The sequence below is a fragment of the Gymnodraco acuticeps genome, unplaced genomic scaffold (genome assembly GCF_902827175.1).
Source record: "Gymnodraco acuticeps unplaced genomic scaffold, fGymAcu1.1, whole genome shotgun sequence".
Lineage (NCBI taxonomy): Eukaryota > Metazoa > Chordata > Actinopteri > Perciformes > Bathydraconidae > Gymnodraco > Gymnodraco acuticeps.
In genome coordinates, this window is record NW_022989810.1 from 2,585,202 (window position 1) to 2,602,723 (window position 17,522).

Below are 17,522 nucleotides of genomic sequence, written 5' to 3' on the forward strand. Positions count from 1 at the left end.
GATCGACAATAAAACGATGAGGTCTTCAAACAAGTAGTTACATGTTCTGCTTTGTGACAAGGCACTGGAGGGTAGCGTTAATTCAAATATATGTTGATAAACCGTCTTTGATAAAGAAGTGTAATGAGAGAATAGGGCCGAGATAATGACTTGGATTGATGTTGTTCGTCTAAACTGGTTTTATTTTGAAGTTTATGACCGGAAGCACTGTTCTTAATTTGCTTCTACTTGATACTAGTAGCAAGGTCGAGTAGTAGCACTGATGTGCTCCTTGACATGTAATGCGTTACCTCAGCCATGGAGTATCACCACATGTTTAAAACGTGGTTCCGTTGCTAAAATGCAATTACAATGAGGGCGTGTCAAGGAGTTAGTACAGTGTGTACAGTACAGCTGTGTCAATGAGGTTTATTCTAAGTGTTTGCTAACAGACTTTAGCATTAATCACTGACTGATTCGCTAGCTGACAGGAGTTAATTACCAGTTACCATGAGTTCCGCTCCAAATCACCGTACCGTGAACGTCACGGAGACAGAGTCCAGCAAGCCCGTGTCTGCTGTCTCTTTAGCCGGACATGTCAAGCAGGTCTTGGGCCATGTGAAGATAGAAAACCTGGTCGCGGGACTCAGTGGAGGTGTGGTGTCAACAATGGTGCTTCACCCTCTGGACCTGGTCAAAATCAGGTTTGCAGGTAGGCTACTGTAATACATTGTACTTTATCGATACGTGATTGACAATTGTCCATAGTAATAATGTCATTAAAGTCATCTGCATTTATCCACTTTCATGCCATTTAGAAATATGACATCTTAAAATAGATGTCACCATGGTACCATGCTGCTATGGGCAGTGGTGGAAGGATATTTTACTTAAATTAGGTGTAGTACAAATCTGCCATTCGAAAAGTAACTTAAGTAAAAGTACAAAAGTATTCCCATCAAAATATACTTACAGTTCCATAACTTAAAGTACTCATTATGCAACTTACAAATTAGTTATCTAATATATCATATTCCAATAGACTATTTATATTCTATTTGTATTTACTTGCACTATTTTAACTATTGTATCTGTTTTATTGTGTTGCACTGTTGGAGGAACCTGTGACCTAAGATTTTCATTGATATTCTACAATTGAATCTTGAATCTTGAAATGCAGAATGTTCATTTTTAGAATAGTATATATTTTATCACTGGATTATAATTAGTGATGTTTTAATTTTGCTGGTGGTAAGGGTGGAGATACATTACTTTGTATACCGCCAGGTATCTTAATCCATAATAATGTGTCATATTTCAGTCGCCGATAAAAAAAATTGTATTATTAATGTGAACCTGCAAAGTCAATGGTAACGTATCTTTTCAAATACATTAAGTGAGTACAAGTACGACATTTGCTTCCAACTTGTAGTAGAATTATCAAGTAGCATAACATGGAAATGTTCGAGTAAAAGTAGTATTTATTTTTTTTCACTACTGGCTATGGGTTACCTTATTTCATTTTATAAATTATTTTGGTCTTATGTTGAATTCAGATCTGTTTTTACAAAGGTCTTTTTTGTCCTTTCAATGTAGTGAGTGATGGCTTGGATTTGAGACCTAAGTACAGTGGCATAATGCACTGTATGAAGAGTGTGTGGCAGCAGGAGGGACTACGAGGACTCTACCAAGGAGTGACACCCAATATTTGGGGTGCTGGAGCATCTTGGGGTCTCTACTTCTTTTTGTAAGGAAGCCATAAACCTGTTGTATCATGATACTTTTTTAGATTTGTTTTTTAATGATCTGTAACCATCATATTTCCCATGTTGATCTCCCTCACAGCTACAATGCAATCAAAGGGTACACGAAGGAGGGCCGTCAAACGGAGCTGACTGCAACAGAACACCTGGTGTCTGCTGCCGAAGCAGGTTAGTTCTCATTCATAACACTCCGTTCGATGTCTCACTATGGGATGCGCCTCAACGCGTATGCAAACAGAAGCATCATTCTCATTACGCCAATCCTGATTGGCTGGTGATCTGACGTCAACGTCAGGGAATCCACCCATCCTTTAAGTAGCTTGCGCTACGACGCAGCGTCATTCAAACACCTCTTCTCGCTTCAGAGCACATCTCGATTTATCAGTAACCGGGCTAGCTTAACGGAGCGTCCACACTACAGCTTCAAAAAAAGCTTGGAGCTGGGCGTGTCTGAAGCTTGGGGATTTTATTCGAGCAACGCGACCAACAACCAATCACATGAATCTCCCGCCCCCGACATACAAAGCAAAAAAAACCAGGGATTTTATGCGAGCAATATATATATAAACTCCCCAAACAGGTGAAAACGTACCAGTTTCACCCACTGTCTCTGCCACCTCCCTCCATGACTGGTTCTTCCGGTTTGTATCCCGGTAGGTGAAGAGGGTCTGGTCATACAAAACCGGGTGATTTGCTACGGCGATAAATAATTTCTCCTCCATCTTTTTTTGAAATATAGAAATCAACGGCGGGATATCTCTCCCAGCTTAGACGCGGTTTGATTGGCTAGCGCTTGAGCTGTCAGATTTTCATAAACGGGATTTGATTGGCTGGCGCTGGCTACTCCGGCGTCAGAAGTTAAACATTGTTCAACTTCTGACGGCGGAGACGGCGGAGACGGCCCGCTATGCTACCCACAATTCAGTTCGGCGAAAAGCGAGGCAACGTGACGTCACCCCATTCAAAGTGAATGGGCAGACGCGTTGGAAACTGTTTTTGAAGCTGTCGACGCTGTAGTGTGGACGCAGCATAAAACGGTCCACAGACTGAACCCAAAGCTAACATTCGGTCGACGGGCGCTTGCCGGTTACTTTTTTGCTTTGCAAGAAGACTGAGCAATATTAACACACCAGGTCTGCTCGTCCTGCCTCGGGCTGGAACACGTCCGGGAGGCTATCGATAACCCCAGCTCGTGCGGGCATTGTACCCGCTTCACCATTAAGAGCCTCCGCCGACGGTTAGCACGCCAAGCTAGCTTGTCGGGACGGGACCCCCTCATGTCCACTGATTCGCCGGCCGGCAATCAAGACATGGTGGCGTCCGCCGCAGAGATTGAGCCCCGCGCTGTGTCAGGCTGGGGCTCAACAACAGCGACAGCCGCTGAACCGGAGCCCCACGCCGTGTCAGGCTGGGACCCGGTGGCGGCAAGAGCCGCGAGAGCGAAGCCCCGCGCTGTGTCAAGCTGGGGCTCCCAACTGGATCTCACCATGGTTCCACCCGCGGAGGATGTCCTGGAGTTGGACTATATGGAGGACGAAGAGGATACCTCTGAGTTCCTCCTGTCCGACTCGGATGAGGATGACATCTTCGTTTCATCGGCTCAGGCTGCAAAGTCAGGAGCGATGTCCGCTCTCCCGGGCGAAAGCACACCAGCTTCGCCCGTCCTAAGTATGGACTTGCAGGCCGTGTGTCAACGCGCTGCGTCCAGGCTGGACATCCCATGGCCTGAAGTGGCCAAGGAGACCTCCAGATCTCGCTACGAGGGGAAGAACTTGCCCCAAGCAGCGAGGACGAAGAGGCAGCTCCTTCCAGTCTTTCCGGAGATGCTGGACGAGGTGTCGGTCTCGTGGAGAGACCGCCCTTTTAGCAGCAAGGCCCCAATCCAGGGTGCCTCCTCCCTGGACTGTGACGGTATGGAGAGGCTCGGCCTGCTCCGCATGCCGCCCATGGAACCGCTGGTGGCAGCCCACCTCCAACCGAGGCTGGCTTCGACACCGAGCAGGAACCCCATGCTACCGGCAAAGGCAGACCGGTTCCAGTCAGCGATGACCGAACGGGCCTATAAAGCCGCAGCTTTGTCCGCCAGGACCCTCAACGTCTCCTCGCTGCTGACCGCCTACCAGGCGGAGCTCTGCGAAGACTTGTCGAGCAAACCTGAGCCTGCCGTGTGGGACGAGATCGCAGCGATCACGGACATTTGCCTCCGTGTGCAGCACTGTGCAGTCCAAGCCACGGGCAAAGCACTGGGATTTATGGTGGTACAGGAGAGAGCCAGGTGGCTCAACCTGACGAACCTTCCAGACCGGGAAAAAGAGGATGTTCTGGACATGCCTATTGTTCCCGAGGGCTTATTTGGCTCCGCTCTAGCTTCGATGCAGCTGAGATGCGAATCAAAAAGGAAGGGAGACGAGGCTCTCCAGCTCTGTCTCCCCCGAAAGGTCTAGCCGCCACCTTCAATGGTCCCGCGGCAGGCCTTCACTCAAGCTGCCTCGCGTCCTGCCCGGTTCAAGATACCGAAACAGCAGAAACCACAGCCCGTCCCGGGTCCCCAGCCCAGGCACGAGGCGAGGGGGAGCTGGCCAAGAAAATCTCCGGTTCCGGCAGCTGCCGCTCAGGCGCAGCCGACCCAGGTTTTCAGCCACCAGGCGAGGAAGAAGGAGCGGGCGGCCTGACAGCCTTCTCTCCTCGACGAAGGAGCTGGAAGTTCTCTGTTCCCCAGCTCCAGAGCACGTTACAGTGTTAGATGCTCATGTGTTTTCGGGGTGCCACCATGCCCCCATCTTCCCGCCGCCTCGAGTGATGCCAGAATGTCATCCTCAAGTTCGTGCCATCAGGGAAATGGACTTAACATCAAAGACAGCAAGTTCCGCTGCCTGTTTAAGTCACACAAACACAAGTCATCATTGTTGTTTCCTAATAAATTATTTTCCACTGTCGTTTCCAGGCTTGAAGCCAAGGGCGCAGTCAATAAAAATGAAAAGAAAAACAATAAACAGTCTGTCGTGGGGTACCACCGTGTTCAGACACTAGAGGGCCTCATAACACAACAAATAAAGACACTGAGGGCAGACGACCGAGCTGTGACATCTCCGCTCGCTTTGAGAAGCGAAAAGTGGAGGATGCTCACAGATTCTGCTTGGGTTTTCAAGACCGTAACACGGCACGGGGCTACAGGCTCCAATTCGCTGTCACCCCCCCTCACTTCTCGGGCATTCTGTATTCACAGGCCCGGGGAGAGTCGGCCCATATTCTGGAGCAAGAGATTTTCTCGCTACTAGAAAAGAGGGCTATATCGATAATACCCGCAGAACAGAGTCAGAGCGGCTTTTATTCCATGTATTTCCTCGTTCCCAAACGGGGAGGGAACGGAATTCGGCCCATACTAGATTTGAGAGCTCTGAACAAATATCTCAAAAGATACAAATTCAGAATGCTCACTCACACATCTCTGTTGCGTCTCGTGCGCCAAAACGACTGGTTCACATCAGTCGACCTGAAAGATGCGTATTTCCACATCCCAGTATATTACCCACACAGGAAATATCTGAGGTTCGCCTTTCAGGGTGTCTGGTACGATACAGAGTACTTCCCTTCGGTCTGTCTCTCAGCCCGCGAGTGTTTGTACGGTGTACGGAAGCTGCGATAGCCCCGTTAAGACAACAGGGTATTCGCCTGGCAACTTATCTGGACGATTGGCTCCTTCTCGCACAGTCGGAGCAAGAGGCTATTACGCAGACGAATGTCCTCGTAAAACACCTGCTCAACGAGGACATCATGTCCGCCAAGGGGGTTTGCGTTCTCTCCAGTTACACATGCTGGCACGCAAACTGATCTTATGGAGCTGCGGACGTCTAATCTCTGAGAGCAACGCACGTACCAGGAGTGATGAACCTCGGGGCGGATCTGCTGTTCAGAGGTGCACCACTATATGCAGACTGGACTCTACATCCAATAATTGTTAGTCAGCTGTGGGTGCGTTACGGCCGAGCCGCGGTAGATCTGTTCGCATCAAAAGAAAATGCTCAATGTCAGCTGTTCTTTTCAATGCGCGATTTAAACGCACCGTTAGGCGTGGACGCGCTCGCGCACGTTTGGCCTCCGGTCCTTATGTACGCGTTCCCACCCCTAGCTCTGATGCCCCCAACTCTGGCCAGAGTGAGAGAACAACGCCACACACTTATCCTGATAGCTCCGCACTGGCCAGCTATGTACTGGCTGGCGGAGATATAGCAGCTGCTGTGCGGGCAGCCGTGGCAGCTCCCACTACGCAGGGACATACTGTCTCAGGCGGGGGGGGACGATCTTTCACCCACACCCAGAGCGCTTGGCACTATGGGCCTGGCCCGTGAGTGGTACAATCTGAATACAGTGGGGCTCCCTCAGAAGGTGATAAACACTATTCAGAGTGCAAGAGCTTCCTCCACCAGGTCTCTCTATGACTGTAAGTGGAGAGTGTTTGAGGAGTGGTGCCTTCAAAAAAGGACATATCTCTTTTCAATGTCCTGTCGGGGTGATTTTATCATTTCTACAGGACTTAATTGATAAACACAGAGCTTTCTCTACGATCAAAGTGTACCTGGCTGCTATTGCTGCATGCCATGTGGGCTTTGAGGGAAAGACGGCTAGCCAACATCCTTTGGTCTGCCGTTTTATGAAAGGGGCTCGCAGGCTCCTCCCGGTTTCCAGGTCACTGGTGCCCTTATGGGACTTGGCAGTGGTTTTAGATGGGCTCACTCGACCTCCATTTGAACCCCTGGAAGAAGCTGACATGAAACTTCTGTCACTGAAGACAGTGCTGTTACTGGCTCTGGCATCTGCCAAGCGAGTCAGTGATATTCATGCGCTCTCTGTACATCCTTCATGCCCCGGGGCAAACAAGAGTGTTGTTGAAGCCCAACCCTGCCTTTATACCTAAGGTGGTTGGCTCATGTACCCCCATTGACATTGTGGCATTTCCTCCGCCGCTGTGTTCCTCTGAGGAACAGCGGCCGAATTTGCTGTGTCCAGTTTGTGCTTTACGCATCTATATGGACAGGTCAAAAGAGTTTCGTTGTAATGACCAACTCTTTATATCCTGGGCTAACCCTCAGAAGGACAAGCCCGTTACCAGGCAACGGCTCTCCCACTGGATTGTGGAAGCGATTGCTCTGGCTTATACGAGTCAGGGTTTGCAGGCACCAACGGGCCTGCGTGGTCATTCTACTCGTGGACTGGCTACATCCTGGGCTTTGTTCAAGGGTGTTTCCATCCAAGACATTTGTGCAGCAGCGAGCTGGTCTTCGCCGCTCACTTTTGTCCGCTTTTACAGGCTAGATGTCTCTGCTCCAAGTGTGGCCCGCGCAGTGCTGGGCCCCGTGTTGAGACAGAGTTCTACCTGTTAAGTTCTGGTTGTTTTTGGTGATTTTCGAGATAAGCATGTCTAGCAATACGGAAGTTTCAATATCCCATAGTGAGACATCGAACGGAGTGTTATGAATGAGAACTATAGGTTACTTACGTAACCCCAGTTCTCAGAGTAACATGAAGTGAGATGTCTCACCAGACGGCCCTTCTTGCTAAGGCGAAGCGAGAAGAGGTGCTTATTTTGAATGACGCTGCATCGTAGCGCAAGCTACTTAAAGGGTGGGTGGATTCCCTGACATTTACGTCAAGATCACCAGCCAATCAGGATTGGCGTAATGAGATTGATGCTTCTGTTTGCATACGCGTTGAGGCGCATCCCATAGTGAGACATCTCACTTCATGTTACTCTGAGAACTGGGGTTACGTAAGCAACCTATAGTTCTGCATGGATCTGAACACTGCTGCCATGCTAACACACCCACATTATCAGCACAACAACAGCCAGATCATACTGCTCCTAACTGGCCTCAGCTGACAGGAGGCAGAGTTCACAGCCCCTTCTGTTCACTTTAGGGTCACATGGGTCAGCTTCCTGCTGGACATGGGGAGTCAGGGGCTGGAAATGAAGCTGCTCCAAAATAATTAGAGAGAATTAAGGGAAGCCCATATTAGCCAATGTTAAAATAGATCCTGTAATTCACAATAAAAAACATCCTCGAAATAATGCCTTATCTCAAAGTAATGACCTAGTACATCAAAATAATGCCAAAGTATTTTTAAATAATGACTTCATAATTCAAAATAATGTATCACAATAATGTAAAAAGTATCACAACATGATGATCATTTTTCTCAAAAGTATGACTTAGTTTCTCAACAATAAATAATTTCTCAGTCACACCTGACTTGATTCCAAATGGCATTCAAATTGTGCAAAGGTGGAATTTAGGGTTGTAATGGGAGTCAGACAGCTTATTAGGGCCATTATATTAAAAAGGGGTGAGTAAAAAACTGAATATTCTCTTTTTGATTTATAAAAAAAGAGAATGAAAAAAACATGAAAAAAAAGTTGTTGTTTTTTTGTCTAGAAAACCCCTTTGCTTCAATTCCAAGGGTTAACCTCATCACACCACACATGCTGCTGCTTGCCGTGTCTTATGCCTGTAGTAAATTACCTAACCAAATTATACTTGGTAATCAGATTTATCAGGGACATCCTTGTGATTTGCGCCCAGAATCACAAGCACCGTGTCTTTAAAGAGACATTGCCCTGAATTGGGTCTAGACAAGAGAAAACAACAAATCAATTTGCAGATTTATGACTTTGTATATCAACAAATAATCAATTTATTTTCTCCTAAATAGACCAACTTAAACTGATAATATTCAGACCCTTTTTCCAAAATGAACAACTCTAATCACGCAAATTCTAAATGAATGTAAACTATAACTTGACCGATTGGGGAAGGCATACAATTGTGAGTTGGTAATTCTAGTTTTTACCTACAATTGCACTACTATTGCATCATAGCAAATAGCACTATACCAGCCTGTACTTTTTTAGGCAAATTGTATTCCTGACGTCTTTGTATAAATGTTTTGCCACACGGAACCACAACTGAACATATCATTTACCATCCCGTGCTCTGCCAACTTCAGTCACTGCAGTCTGTTAAACTGTTTTGTCTGGCCACCACCAGCACATCACAATCAATCTTACTTGACTAAGTGTCTCTTCTCTTGCTGAGGGAGAACCACTTCATCCTGTCTTGAGTTGCAGAAATATACAGAGAGAGGGAAAAAAGCACTGTTTGACAGAGCTGGCCGTGTGTGAGAACAATATTCCTAAACACTGAAGGTACTGCAGAGTCTCTCTTTTTTTTTTTTTAATGTCAGCCTCGTTCTAACATTGCCTGTTTTCACCTAGGCATCATAACCCTCACCATAACCAACCCGATCTGGGTGACCAAGACCCGGCTGGTGCTGCAGTACAACGCTGACCCCAGCAGTAAACAGTACAAGGGGATGGTAGATGCTCTGATCAAGATCTACCGCTATGAGGGAGTGGCAGGACTCTACAAGGTAATACATCACCATATATTTTCACTTCAATGTAATACAGCAATATATGCAATGATTATGTTAAGCTGTTTTGTAGAGGACTAATCAGGTTAAACTACCACACTACTTCAGCAAAAGTTGACCTTTATCCTACAAGGCTGTAAATCCTTTTTATGTGAATTCATTAATCCCCACTAGAGGGCATCGACAACCTGTATTAGCTGTAGTGGAGAACTTACAGGCCATGAATAATGGAAATAACAGCCTGACATATTACGCTTTATGTGTATTCTATCAGCCTGGCTGGGTAATTGCAATGATATTTGTCTGTATAGATCTGATCAAATGTAATTTAATTAAGCAGGTAGGTTGTTGTACCATGTAGTGGAATGTAAGACTGACTTTCAGAGCATTTATCTGTCAAAGGGTTATGTTCCTGGTCTGTTCGGAACATCTCACGGAGCGCTGCAGTTCATGGCCTATGAAGAGCTGAAGAGAGACTACAACAAATACAGGAAAGCGCCTTCAGATGCGAAGCTGGTGAGTCATTAACCACACGAGCCACAAACGGTCTGGAAACATGCTCAGTGATAATAGTCATAAAGCTTTACAGTTTAATAGGACTGAGCCCACAGTGGATAACTAGCAGTTAAATAAGTGAATCATCATTTTTCCCACCCTTGCTCTGCTCACTCCTCCCTCCTTCTGTTTAAACAGAGCGCATGGGAGTACATCACAATGGCGGCTTTATCCAAAATATTTGCTGTGGCCACAACATACCCGTATCAGGTGGTGCGAGCCCGCCTGCAAGACCAGCACAACACATACAATGGAGTTATTGATGTCGTCAGACGGACATGGAGGTATGAGACCCATCCACTCACAGAGAGGATACACATGCAATCCTATCCTCTGTTTCTAAATGTGGCTGCAGTGGTGAACTGTCCCTTTAAGTTCTGTCCAATTTGAATCATGTTTTCCATTTCTCTGCAGGAACGAAGGCGCCATCGGTTTCTACAAAGGCATCATCCCCAACGTGATCCGTGTCACTCCTGCCTGCTGCATCACCTTTGTGGTTTACGAGAATGTCTCTCGCTACCTTCTGGGAAAAAGCTAATAAGGCTCACAATCATGGCATGGACAGCTTTAAAGACTCACACTGACTTTGGTGCCATTCATAAAAACAGAGAGGAACAAATACATCTGAAGGTGATCTCACTGAATATGAAAATATTGCGTAACGGATTCAACATTGGATTATCAGATGCATGACAAGCTTTCATTCTGGGCAAATGAAGTGAGGATTTTTTTACGAGAAGAGTTTGATAAATATTTCAACATTGGCAGCAGGAAAGGATGACATGTAAACAAGCTAATGTGAAGTCTTCTCAGTGTTCCAGTTGCATGTGTGTGTAATATTAGTTATGTTGCTTTTAAATTATATATTTTTGTTTACACAGCAGCAGATCATTTTTGTTCCAAAAACACCAATTCAATCATCCCATAATTCATTTGTTTTCTGGCAAAAAATTGTAACTGCATTTCTTTCTAACATTTTACTATAACATCAAGAATGCTTTATCTGCATTGTCATGTATATGAATACAGTATATATAGTAATGTCTTACTATATTGAATAAAAGCAGAGAATTCATAGTTCCTAGACTTGAAAAGTAGTCAAAAAGTTGAGTTTAATTATTTAAAAAATATCACTTTATTAACAGTAATAATGAATATAAACATGTCACATGAGTACATAGTTTAAATATTGTCAATGACCGTTGAACGCTTACCAACAGCACCCATAAGCTGAAAAGCTACAGTACAAAGTTTATTTCTGGTAGACAGAATGACACAGTATTCGTTGTTATGGGCCTGTCATCTAGTATGGTATTTTAAGAAAATAAAAAAAACCATTCAAGTTACCATCATTGATGCTGTGGCGCCTCAGCAAACCATACCTGATAGTTTTGGAGGGCCAGATAACATACTGTCACAGTACCAGGACTGGTGCCTCCCTTACATGTAACTTTTTCATTTATTTGGGCAGCTCCTCAATGATAACCCTGGATACTGAATTCCACCCTGTAGACGCGTCACCTCTGGGATAGTCGTCGCAGGTCCCCACCCACACGGCCACATCCACCAGCCCTCCTTTGACACCCTCGCACAGCCCTTCAACTGGAGGGGGAGAAAGAAGACAGTTAAAATTAATTTCAGGGAACACCCAAACTGTCTCCAGAGATGGGACTTGTTAATTGTTTGGTTTCCTGACATGGTGGTGAACTTTTCAAATTGGAGTGTAACTTTATTTTAAAGATTGGTGACCAGACTTTACAACTGCAGTTAAATAACCACTTGAAGGAATATCTTGGCATTTTGTGGGTTTAGATGTATTGCTGTCTTGCCTAGATTTTGATTGGATAATTAATACCACTCTCATATCTGTTGAGCTACAAACAGCAGCCTGTTAGCTTAGCATAAGGACATAGGGAACACCTAGCTCAGTGTTTCTGAAAGTAACAGAAATGAATTAAAGAAGTACTTTTTTTATAAAAGGGATAGCTCTGCATTTTGTGGCTTATTTGCTCTCTTGCCTAGATTTAGATTGGATAATTATTACCACTCTCATATATGTTGAGTTAGAGACAGTAGCCTGTTAGTTTAGGACACAGATTGGTTAGGGAACAGCCAGTTTAGCTCTGTCCGAAGGCAACAAAAATGATTAAAATAAGTATTTTTTATAAAAGTGATGGCATTTGTGGGTTTGCTGTATTGCCTAGATTTAAAGTAGATCATTAATACCACTCTCATATACTGTATGTTGAGCCAGAGACAGCAGTCTGTTAGTTTAGCATAAAGACTGGAGATAGGGAGCACCTAGCTTAGCACTGTATGAAGGCAACATAAATTAATTATTATTTATTTGCTGTCTTCCTAGATTTAGATTAGATAATTTGATACCACTCTCATATATGTTGATCGACATACAGCAGCCCATTAGCTTAGCACAGAGACTGGATAGGGAACAGCTAGCTTAGCTCTGTCCAAAGGGAACACAAATAAATGAAATAAGTATTTTTATAGAAGGGATAGCTTGGCATTTTTTAGGTTTTGCTTTTTTGCTCTCTTGCCCAGATTTTAAATTAAAAGATTGATATCGCTCTCACATCTGTTGAGCTACAGACAGCGGCCTCTGTTAGATTAGGACATAGACCGGATAGGGAACAGCTAGCTTATCTTTGTCCAAAAGTAACACAAATGAATAGAATAAGAATTTTTTAATAAAAGGGGGGAATACCAAAACCTTGGACCAGTTACTCCCTGAAGGCAACCTGATTCTGGCCTATGTTCCCAGGGTCCCATGTTTTTTTTAATAAGACATTGTGGGAGAATGGCTATCCTCGCAGTTCAATTGCAAACGAGAAAAAAAGAAAAGGACTTTGTAATTATAGTTGTAACATTAAAAATAACTTTTAGCCACTGTTGAGATATTGTTTAAAGTCAAAAAAAGTATCTTTCCCACAAATTTGAAAGCGAAGGTCTCTTATAACTTTAGGCAAACCTATACATATATAGGGTGGGTGTTTTATGTGGACCAAGTAAAACATACAATAAACATGTCACCTAGAGAAAAAACCTTGCTGAGAACATAGGATCTTTGTAAGGTGTTTATAATTAGTTATGTCAAGTAGATATGGAGCAGGGGAATATGGGACCATGGCAGTTTAGAATCCTGGGAACATAATATGCTTTGTCCAGTATAACACTTTATGCAAGGGCGACATTTGATCTTTCTATACAATGTTTTCTGCTAATATTTACTTTGTGAGCTTTAGAGGTGCTGTAACTAAAACGTCCTCGCTCAGGCCTCGGGCTGCCTCGCTGGCCGTCCGAGGCCGTGGCGCATTTCCATTACAGTTTAGGACCTGGGGTAGCAACGCAGTGTAGGCGGGGCGATCGGCTTTGTTTTGTTCACATTTCGAGTTGTTCCGTCGAGCTCCCGCTGGATTTGATCATCCCCAATGAGATGTAGGAACGTCGTCACCTCCTCGGTCGACCACGGTGTGCTTTTCTTATTAGACGTAGCCATTTTTGTAGCTCATCCGTTTACAAAATGCTGTTTATAAAAATGCAGCAAGCTTGCTTCTAAATATATATGAGACGCTAGGGATGAACTCGCGCGCGATCTTGTGACGATTCTCTCTGACCAATCAGCAGTCGAGAGTGTTGACGTCACTAGTTCAGCCCTGGCCCTGGTCTGAGGGAACCACGATTTTATGGGGCCGGAAAGAGGGAAAAAGTACCCGTTAGCCGGTACTAGGCTATATGGAAAGGCCACCAAAAACTGGCCTGGCCGCTTGAGGACGGTTAAGGACGCTTAAACGGGGCTACCCCGTTGCAGTGGAAATGCGCCATAAGACACTTTACCTTTGAACAGAGCCAGGCTAGCCGATTCCTTAGCCTTATGCTATGCTAAACTAAGCTAACCTGATGCTGTCTCTAGCTTAAGCTCATCTAAAAAACATCTAACTCTCTAAATTCCCAAAGTGTTGAACTTCTTTCAACTAAAGTATTTTATAGCACTGTTAAAAATATGTTTGGTTTAGGTTTATCCTAAAAAAAAAAGTCCATGACTTTAAGCCGTACCTGAGGATGTTCTGTGGATGTTGATGGTTGAGTTGAGCTCAGGACTTCCTTGGTCTAAGTAGATGATGGACTCTATGGGCAAGGGTCCTGCGCACTCTGCTCCATTGAAGGTGAAGTACCACCTCTGGCAGCATGCATTCTTACACTTGAGTCTGAGGGAACCGCTGAAGAGGACTCTGAGGGCGCTGTCTGTACGCAGCTTGGTGAACGTACAGTCCTGCAACAAAGCAGAGGGACATCTTGTAGTTCTCAAACATTTCTATGGATTTGTGAAACGTTTGACTTGAAACAAGTCATTCAAGGTTTTGTAATACTTACAGCTACTTTACCCAGGTCAATCCCATAATTGAGAGAGTTCCAGGCACACTGCTTGTAGTTGGGCCTCCAGGGCTCTTCAAAGATCTCGTTGATGCACTCGCCTTTCTCGCCTTTCGGCCCGTCGCGACCTGGAATACCCGGCGTTCCCGGGATGCCGTTGGCACCAGGGTTACCCTCTCTGCCAGAGGTGCCTGCTGGACCCTGCATGCAACTGCCAAACTGGGAAAACAGGGAAAGAGGAAGTCATGGTAACATTGGACAATGAAAAGAAGTCATGGAACAACATCAGAGTCTGCTGTTTCCAACTTCCTGTTTTAGATTTTCTTTCTTCTCCCTGGGGGATGTTTCCCAGTTTAGGGCTGCATGCACCGTAGACACCTCAATGCTGCCATTCATCCAACCATCACACACAAGGAGCCAGATTACACCTCATATAAACAAATACACTGCCATAGGGCTGAAGTAAGTGTAAAACAGATGTGATCCATACCAAGCCAAAGCAATAGAACCAGCCATCATGAGGCCGTGAAGCAAGCGCATGACAGTGTAACTGTGTTAATGTGGAACCAATGGCTTGCTAAGGCTAAATTAGAAGGTGTTTGGCCACACATCTATCGGCGTGATTCATTGTCCAGCTGAATCCTGCTATGTTTAAACAGATGCTGCATCTTACTCAAGCTGACTCAGAAAACACTGAGACAGGAGAGCTTGCCAAAACTGCCCTGCCATATACAGAGATAGACACAATGAAGATCCAAATAGCTTTGCTTAAAAAGTTCCTCAAAGGGACATTTCGACCAACAGATTACAGTGTGTAGGTCAGCTCTTTTTTAGTCTGAGTTAGGTTTTAATTAGGGTTATGTGATATGTAAGTGTCACTGTCATTTACTCATTTCTTCAGGGCAGACATTAACTGACACGTAGAAGTGCATCCTTGCCATCAAGCAAACGCTGATGCCAAAAGGATTTGGGTCTGGGCTTTTGTTGGGTCAATCCTGCCCTTTAGCTCGGCATACAGCTGCGGACCAGTTATGGCGGCACATGGCCAAATGGCATTAAGGCAAAAAAAAAAACAAGCCAAGAGAGGGGAACAAAGAGCTTGTACTCAAGTTTCAACATCTTGTCTCGACTTTAGTCTCTGGGGTGAAGGAGAAAAATGTATTTCACATTATGGGAATCTGGAAAATACCTAAATATAGACAGAATTACAATATTCTAGTCAGCTGTGGTGAAAACAGATGGTTGGGAGTCTGTTTTAGCCATCCGGTGGCTGAGCTGGAGCAACCTGGAGATGTGAGGTCTGACATCATCTTTATGGGAAACTGGGACGTCTGAGATGAAACCATATGCTGCAATAGACCAGGAATTTGTCCTGAAGGAAACTGGACAGAACTTCTAAGCACCTAATAGATTGCAAAATGTGGAAATACGGAGTCCGCTTGGTTGATATTCAGCACGGAAACGTCTCCGAGCTTTATTAAGGGTTAGGTTTTGGACAAGTTTCAAAGCAGACTAATGAATGGAACCTCTGTCCACTTAGCTACAGCTGAGTTAAATATTAGCTTCCAGTCTGCTGTTTCTAGTAGTGCTGCCTGCCTGCATGAATTACACTCCAGCTCTACTTCATATTAGTAGCACACAGTTCATTACTGTAAGAGAAGCATAAAGGCTGCATTTGCTGAGGAATCTAGTAAATCGTGCATTAGTCAACACTGAAGCTGGAGCGTGCACAGCGGGAATAAAATGCTCAGCTTTGAGACTTTTAGTTTTGCAGAATCTCACAAGGTTGCAAAATAGGATTTTATGATTACCATTTTGTTCAAATTAGCAGATCTTTCTTCTCCAGAGTGTCTAGTGCAGTTGGGCTTTTCTGCATCATTTTCAGCGCACTAGATACAAATGGTAACATAAGATGCTATTCATTTATTATATCCTTTTCACTCATGGAATATAACTTTGGAAGGTAATAAAGAGCAACTGCTTGAACTCTGTGGTGCTCAAAGCGCAGACTTCTAGGAGCCCCTTAAGGGGAGGTCACAGTCAGACTCCAAGCAAAATAAACACCAGTTCCACTTTCATTTGACTCCAAGAGATTGGAGAGAGAAATGTGTGTCCACTTTGTTTCTTCACTCTCCACCTACAGCATGGAGGGTTATGCAATTCTAGACAAAGACAGTCTATGATTGAGGTTGGTGGGAATTGAAATGAAATAGTTTTTCTGCCAATTTTTTCAGATACACATAGATCAGCCCTAAAATGAGTCAAATCCCCCCCCCCCCCCCAATACCAAACCATTATTGCGTTGTTTAAACGTATGAGACAGCAGAGATAACATAGAGACAAACAGTATGAGCCAGACCCCAACTTCCTGTTAGGGGGGTTTCCTGTCCACTAGTCTGCTGGAGAGCAGCCAGATAATAGAGATCCATCTGACCACACACAAATATATAAAATAGGATTTCTCCTCTGCTGCTGGAACCAGGTCGTTTTGGAAACCGTTTCGCCAAAGTGATAACCACCCTAATTGTACTGAAAGCTTGAATCAGTTTATTACTTTTTGAATTTTTGGGAAATACTTCTGACAAAGTAACGAAAGGGTAATCCCAGGATGAGTTGGAACTTCACATGCAAAGTGCTCTATGAATGTTAATAGAGATGCATAAAAAAAGCACTAGATGACAACAAAGCCAGTCAAGTGCACTCATTACAATTTCAAATGAGCACATTTAATGGGTTTTCCGTTATGTGAAAGCACAACATTTATCCAAAACGCACAAAAATCCTGGATTGGAACATATCTACTTTTGGTAATGATTTTAACAGCCACACTATAATTGTAGCTAATCTCCCTTACCTTGTCAGCGTCAGGATCCTTTCGGTATCCTCTATTTCTCACCTTTTCCACGCCATAGAGAGGTAAAGCCAAGCAGACAAGCAGCAGCAGGCGGGCAATGAGAGGAGACATCATACAAGGGGAGGCAGTGTGTGCTCTGAGAGACTGCAGGATACTCTCAACAGTTCACTCCTACTGACTCACACTGAGAGTTAGAGGAGGGCAGGACGAGCAGCAGCCAGTCACCTCACAGAAACCTCCTCTGAGGGAAAAAGCATCAGAACATCCCTGTGATACTGCTAAGTATGGAAGAGTATTAGTGCCAGGGAAAAAAAGAGTGTGATTTATATTCCCTTTCAGTCGACTATCACTGTAAAGACAGTCATATTGAAGAAGAAAAAGAGAGAGTCAAGAATAAAGCCAAATATTGAGAATTACATTGAAATAATTTAGAGAATTAAGGCAACATGTTGAGCAAGACATAAGAAACAATAAATGAGGTGAAAGATGTTTTTTTTGCATTTTCTGAGTAATCTGGAAACATTAGGAAGAAAGTTTGAATGACTAGAATAAAG

At 44.5% G+C, this 17,522-nt stretch overlaps 2 protein-coding genes across 6 annotated transcripts; one reads left to right on the forward strand and one right to left on the reverse strand.

The window, feature by feature from the left end:
- Positions 1-230: 230 nt before the first annotated feature.
- LOC117555560 (mitochondrial folate transporter/carrier-like) lies at positions 231-11,708 on the forward strand. 3 transcript variants are annotated; one of them, XR_004570406.1, is made up of 8 exons: positions 231-691; positions 1,576-1,726; positions 1,825-1,910; positions 9,013-9,167; positions 9,573-9,686; positions 9,864-10,009; positions 10,140-10,355; positions 11,197-11,708. XR_004570406.1 is itself a non-coding variant. In XM_034230470.1 (7 exons), the coding sequence occupies exons 1-7, from the start codon at positions 490-492 to the stop codon at positions 10,261-10,263; spliced, it is 978 nt and encodes a 325-aa protein (XP_034086361.1). In that variant the 5' UTR covers positions 231-489; the 3' UTR covers positions 10,264-11,071. The 3 variants fall into 3 exon arrangements, 1 of the variants encoding a protein (XP_034086361.1); XR_004570405.1 differs by having other exon boundaries at positions 10,140-10,334; positions 10,367-11,708; XM_034230470.1 differs by lacking the exon at positions 11,197-11,708 and having other exon boundaries at positions 10,140-11,071.
- LOC117555565 (collagen triple helix repeat-containing protein 1-like) lies at positions 10,842-17,208 on the reverse strand. Of its 3 annotated transcripts, XM_034230493.1 has the most exons (5): positions 16,969-17,137; positions 15,926-16,003; positions 14,115-14,333; positions 13,797-14,013; positions 10,842-11,327 (listed from the first exon to the last, which is right to left on the reverse strand). In XM_034230493.1, exons 1-5 carry the CDS (start codon positions 17,080-17,082, stop codon positions 11,185-11,187), a joined length of 771 nt encoding a protein of 256 aa, XP_034086384.1. In that variant the 5' UTR covers positions 17,083-17,137; the 3' UTR covers positions 10,842-11,184. The 3 variants fall into 3 exon arrangements, with proteins under 3 accessions (XP_034086384.1, XP_034086380.1, XP_034086382.1); XM_034230489.1 differs by lacking the exon at positions 15,926-16,003 and having other exon boundaries at positions 16,969-17,208; XM_034230491.1 differs by lacking the exon at positions 15,926-16,003 and having other exon boundaries at positions 17,011-17,133.
- Positions 17,209-17,522: the final 314 nt, after the last annotated feature.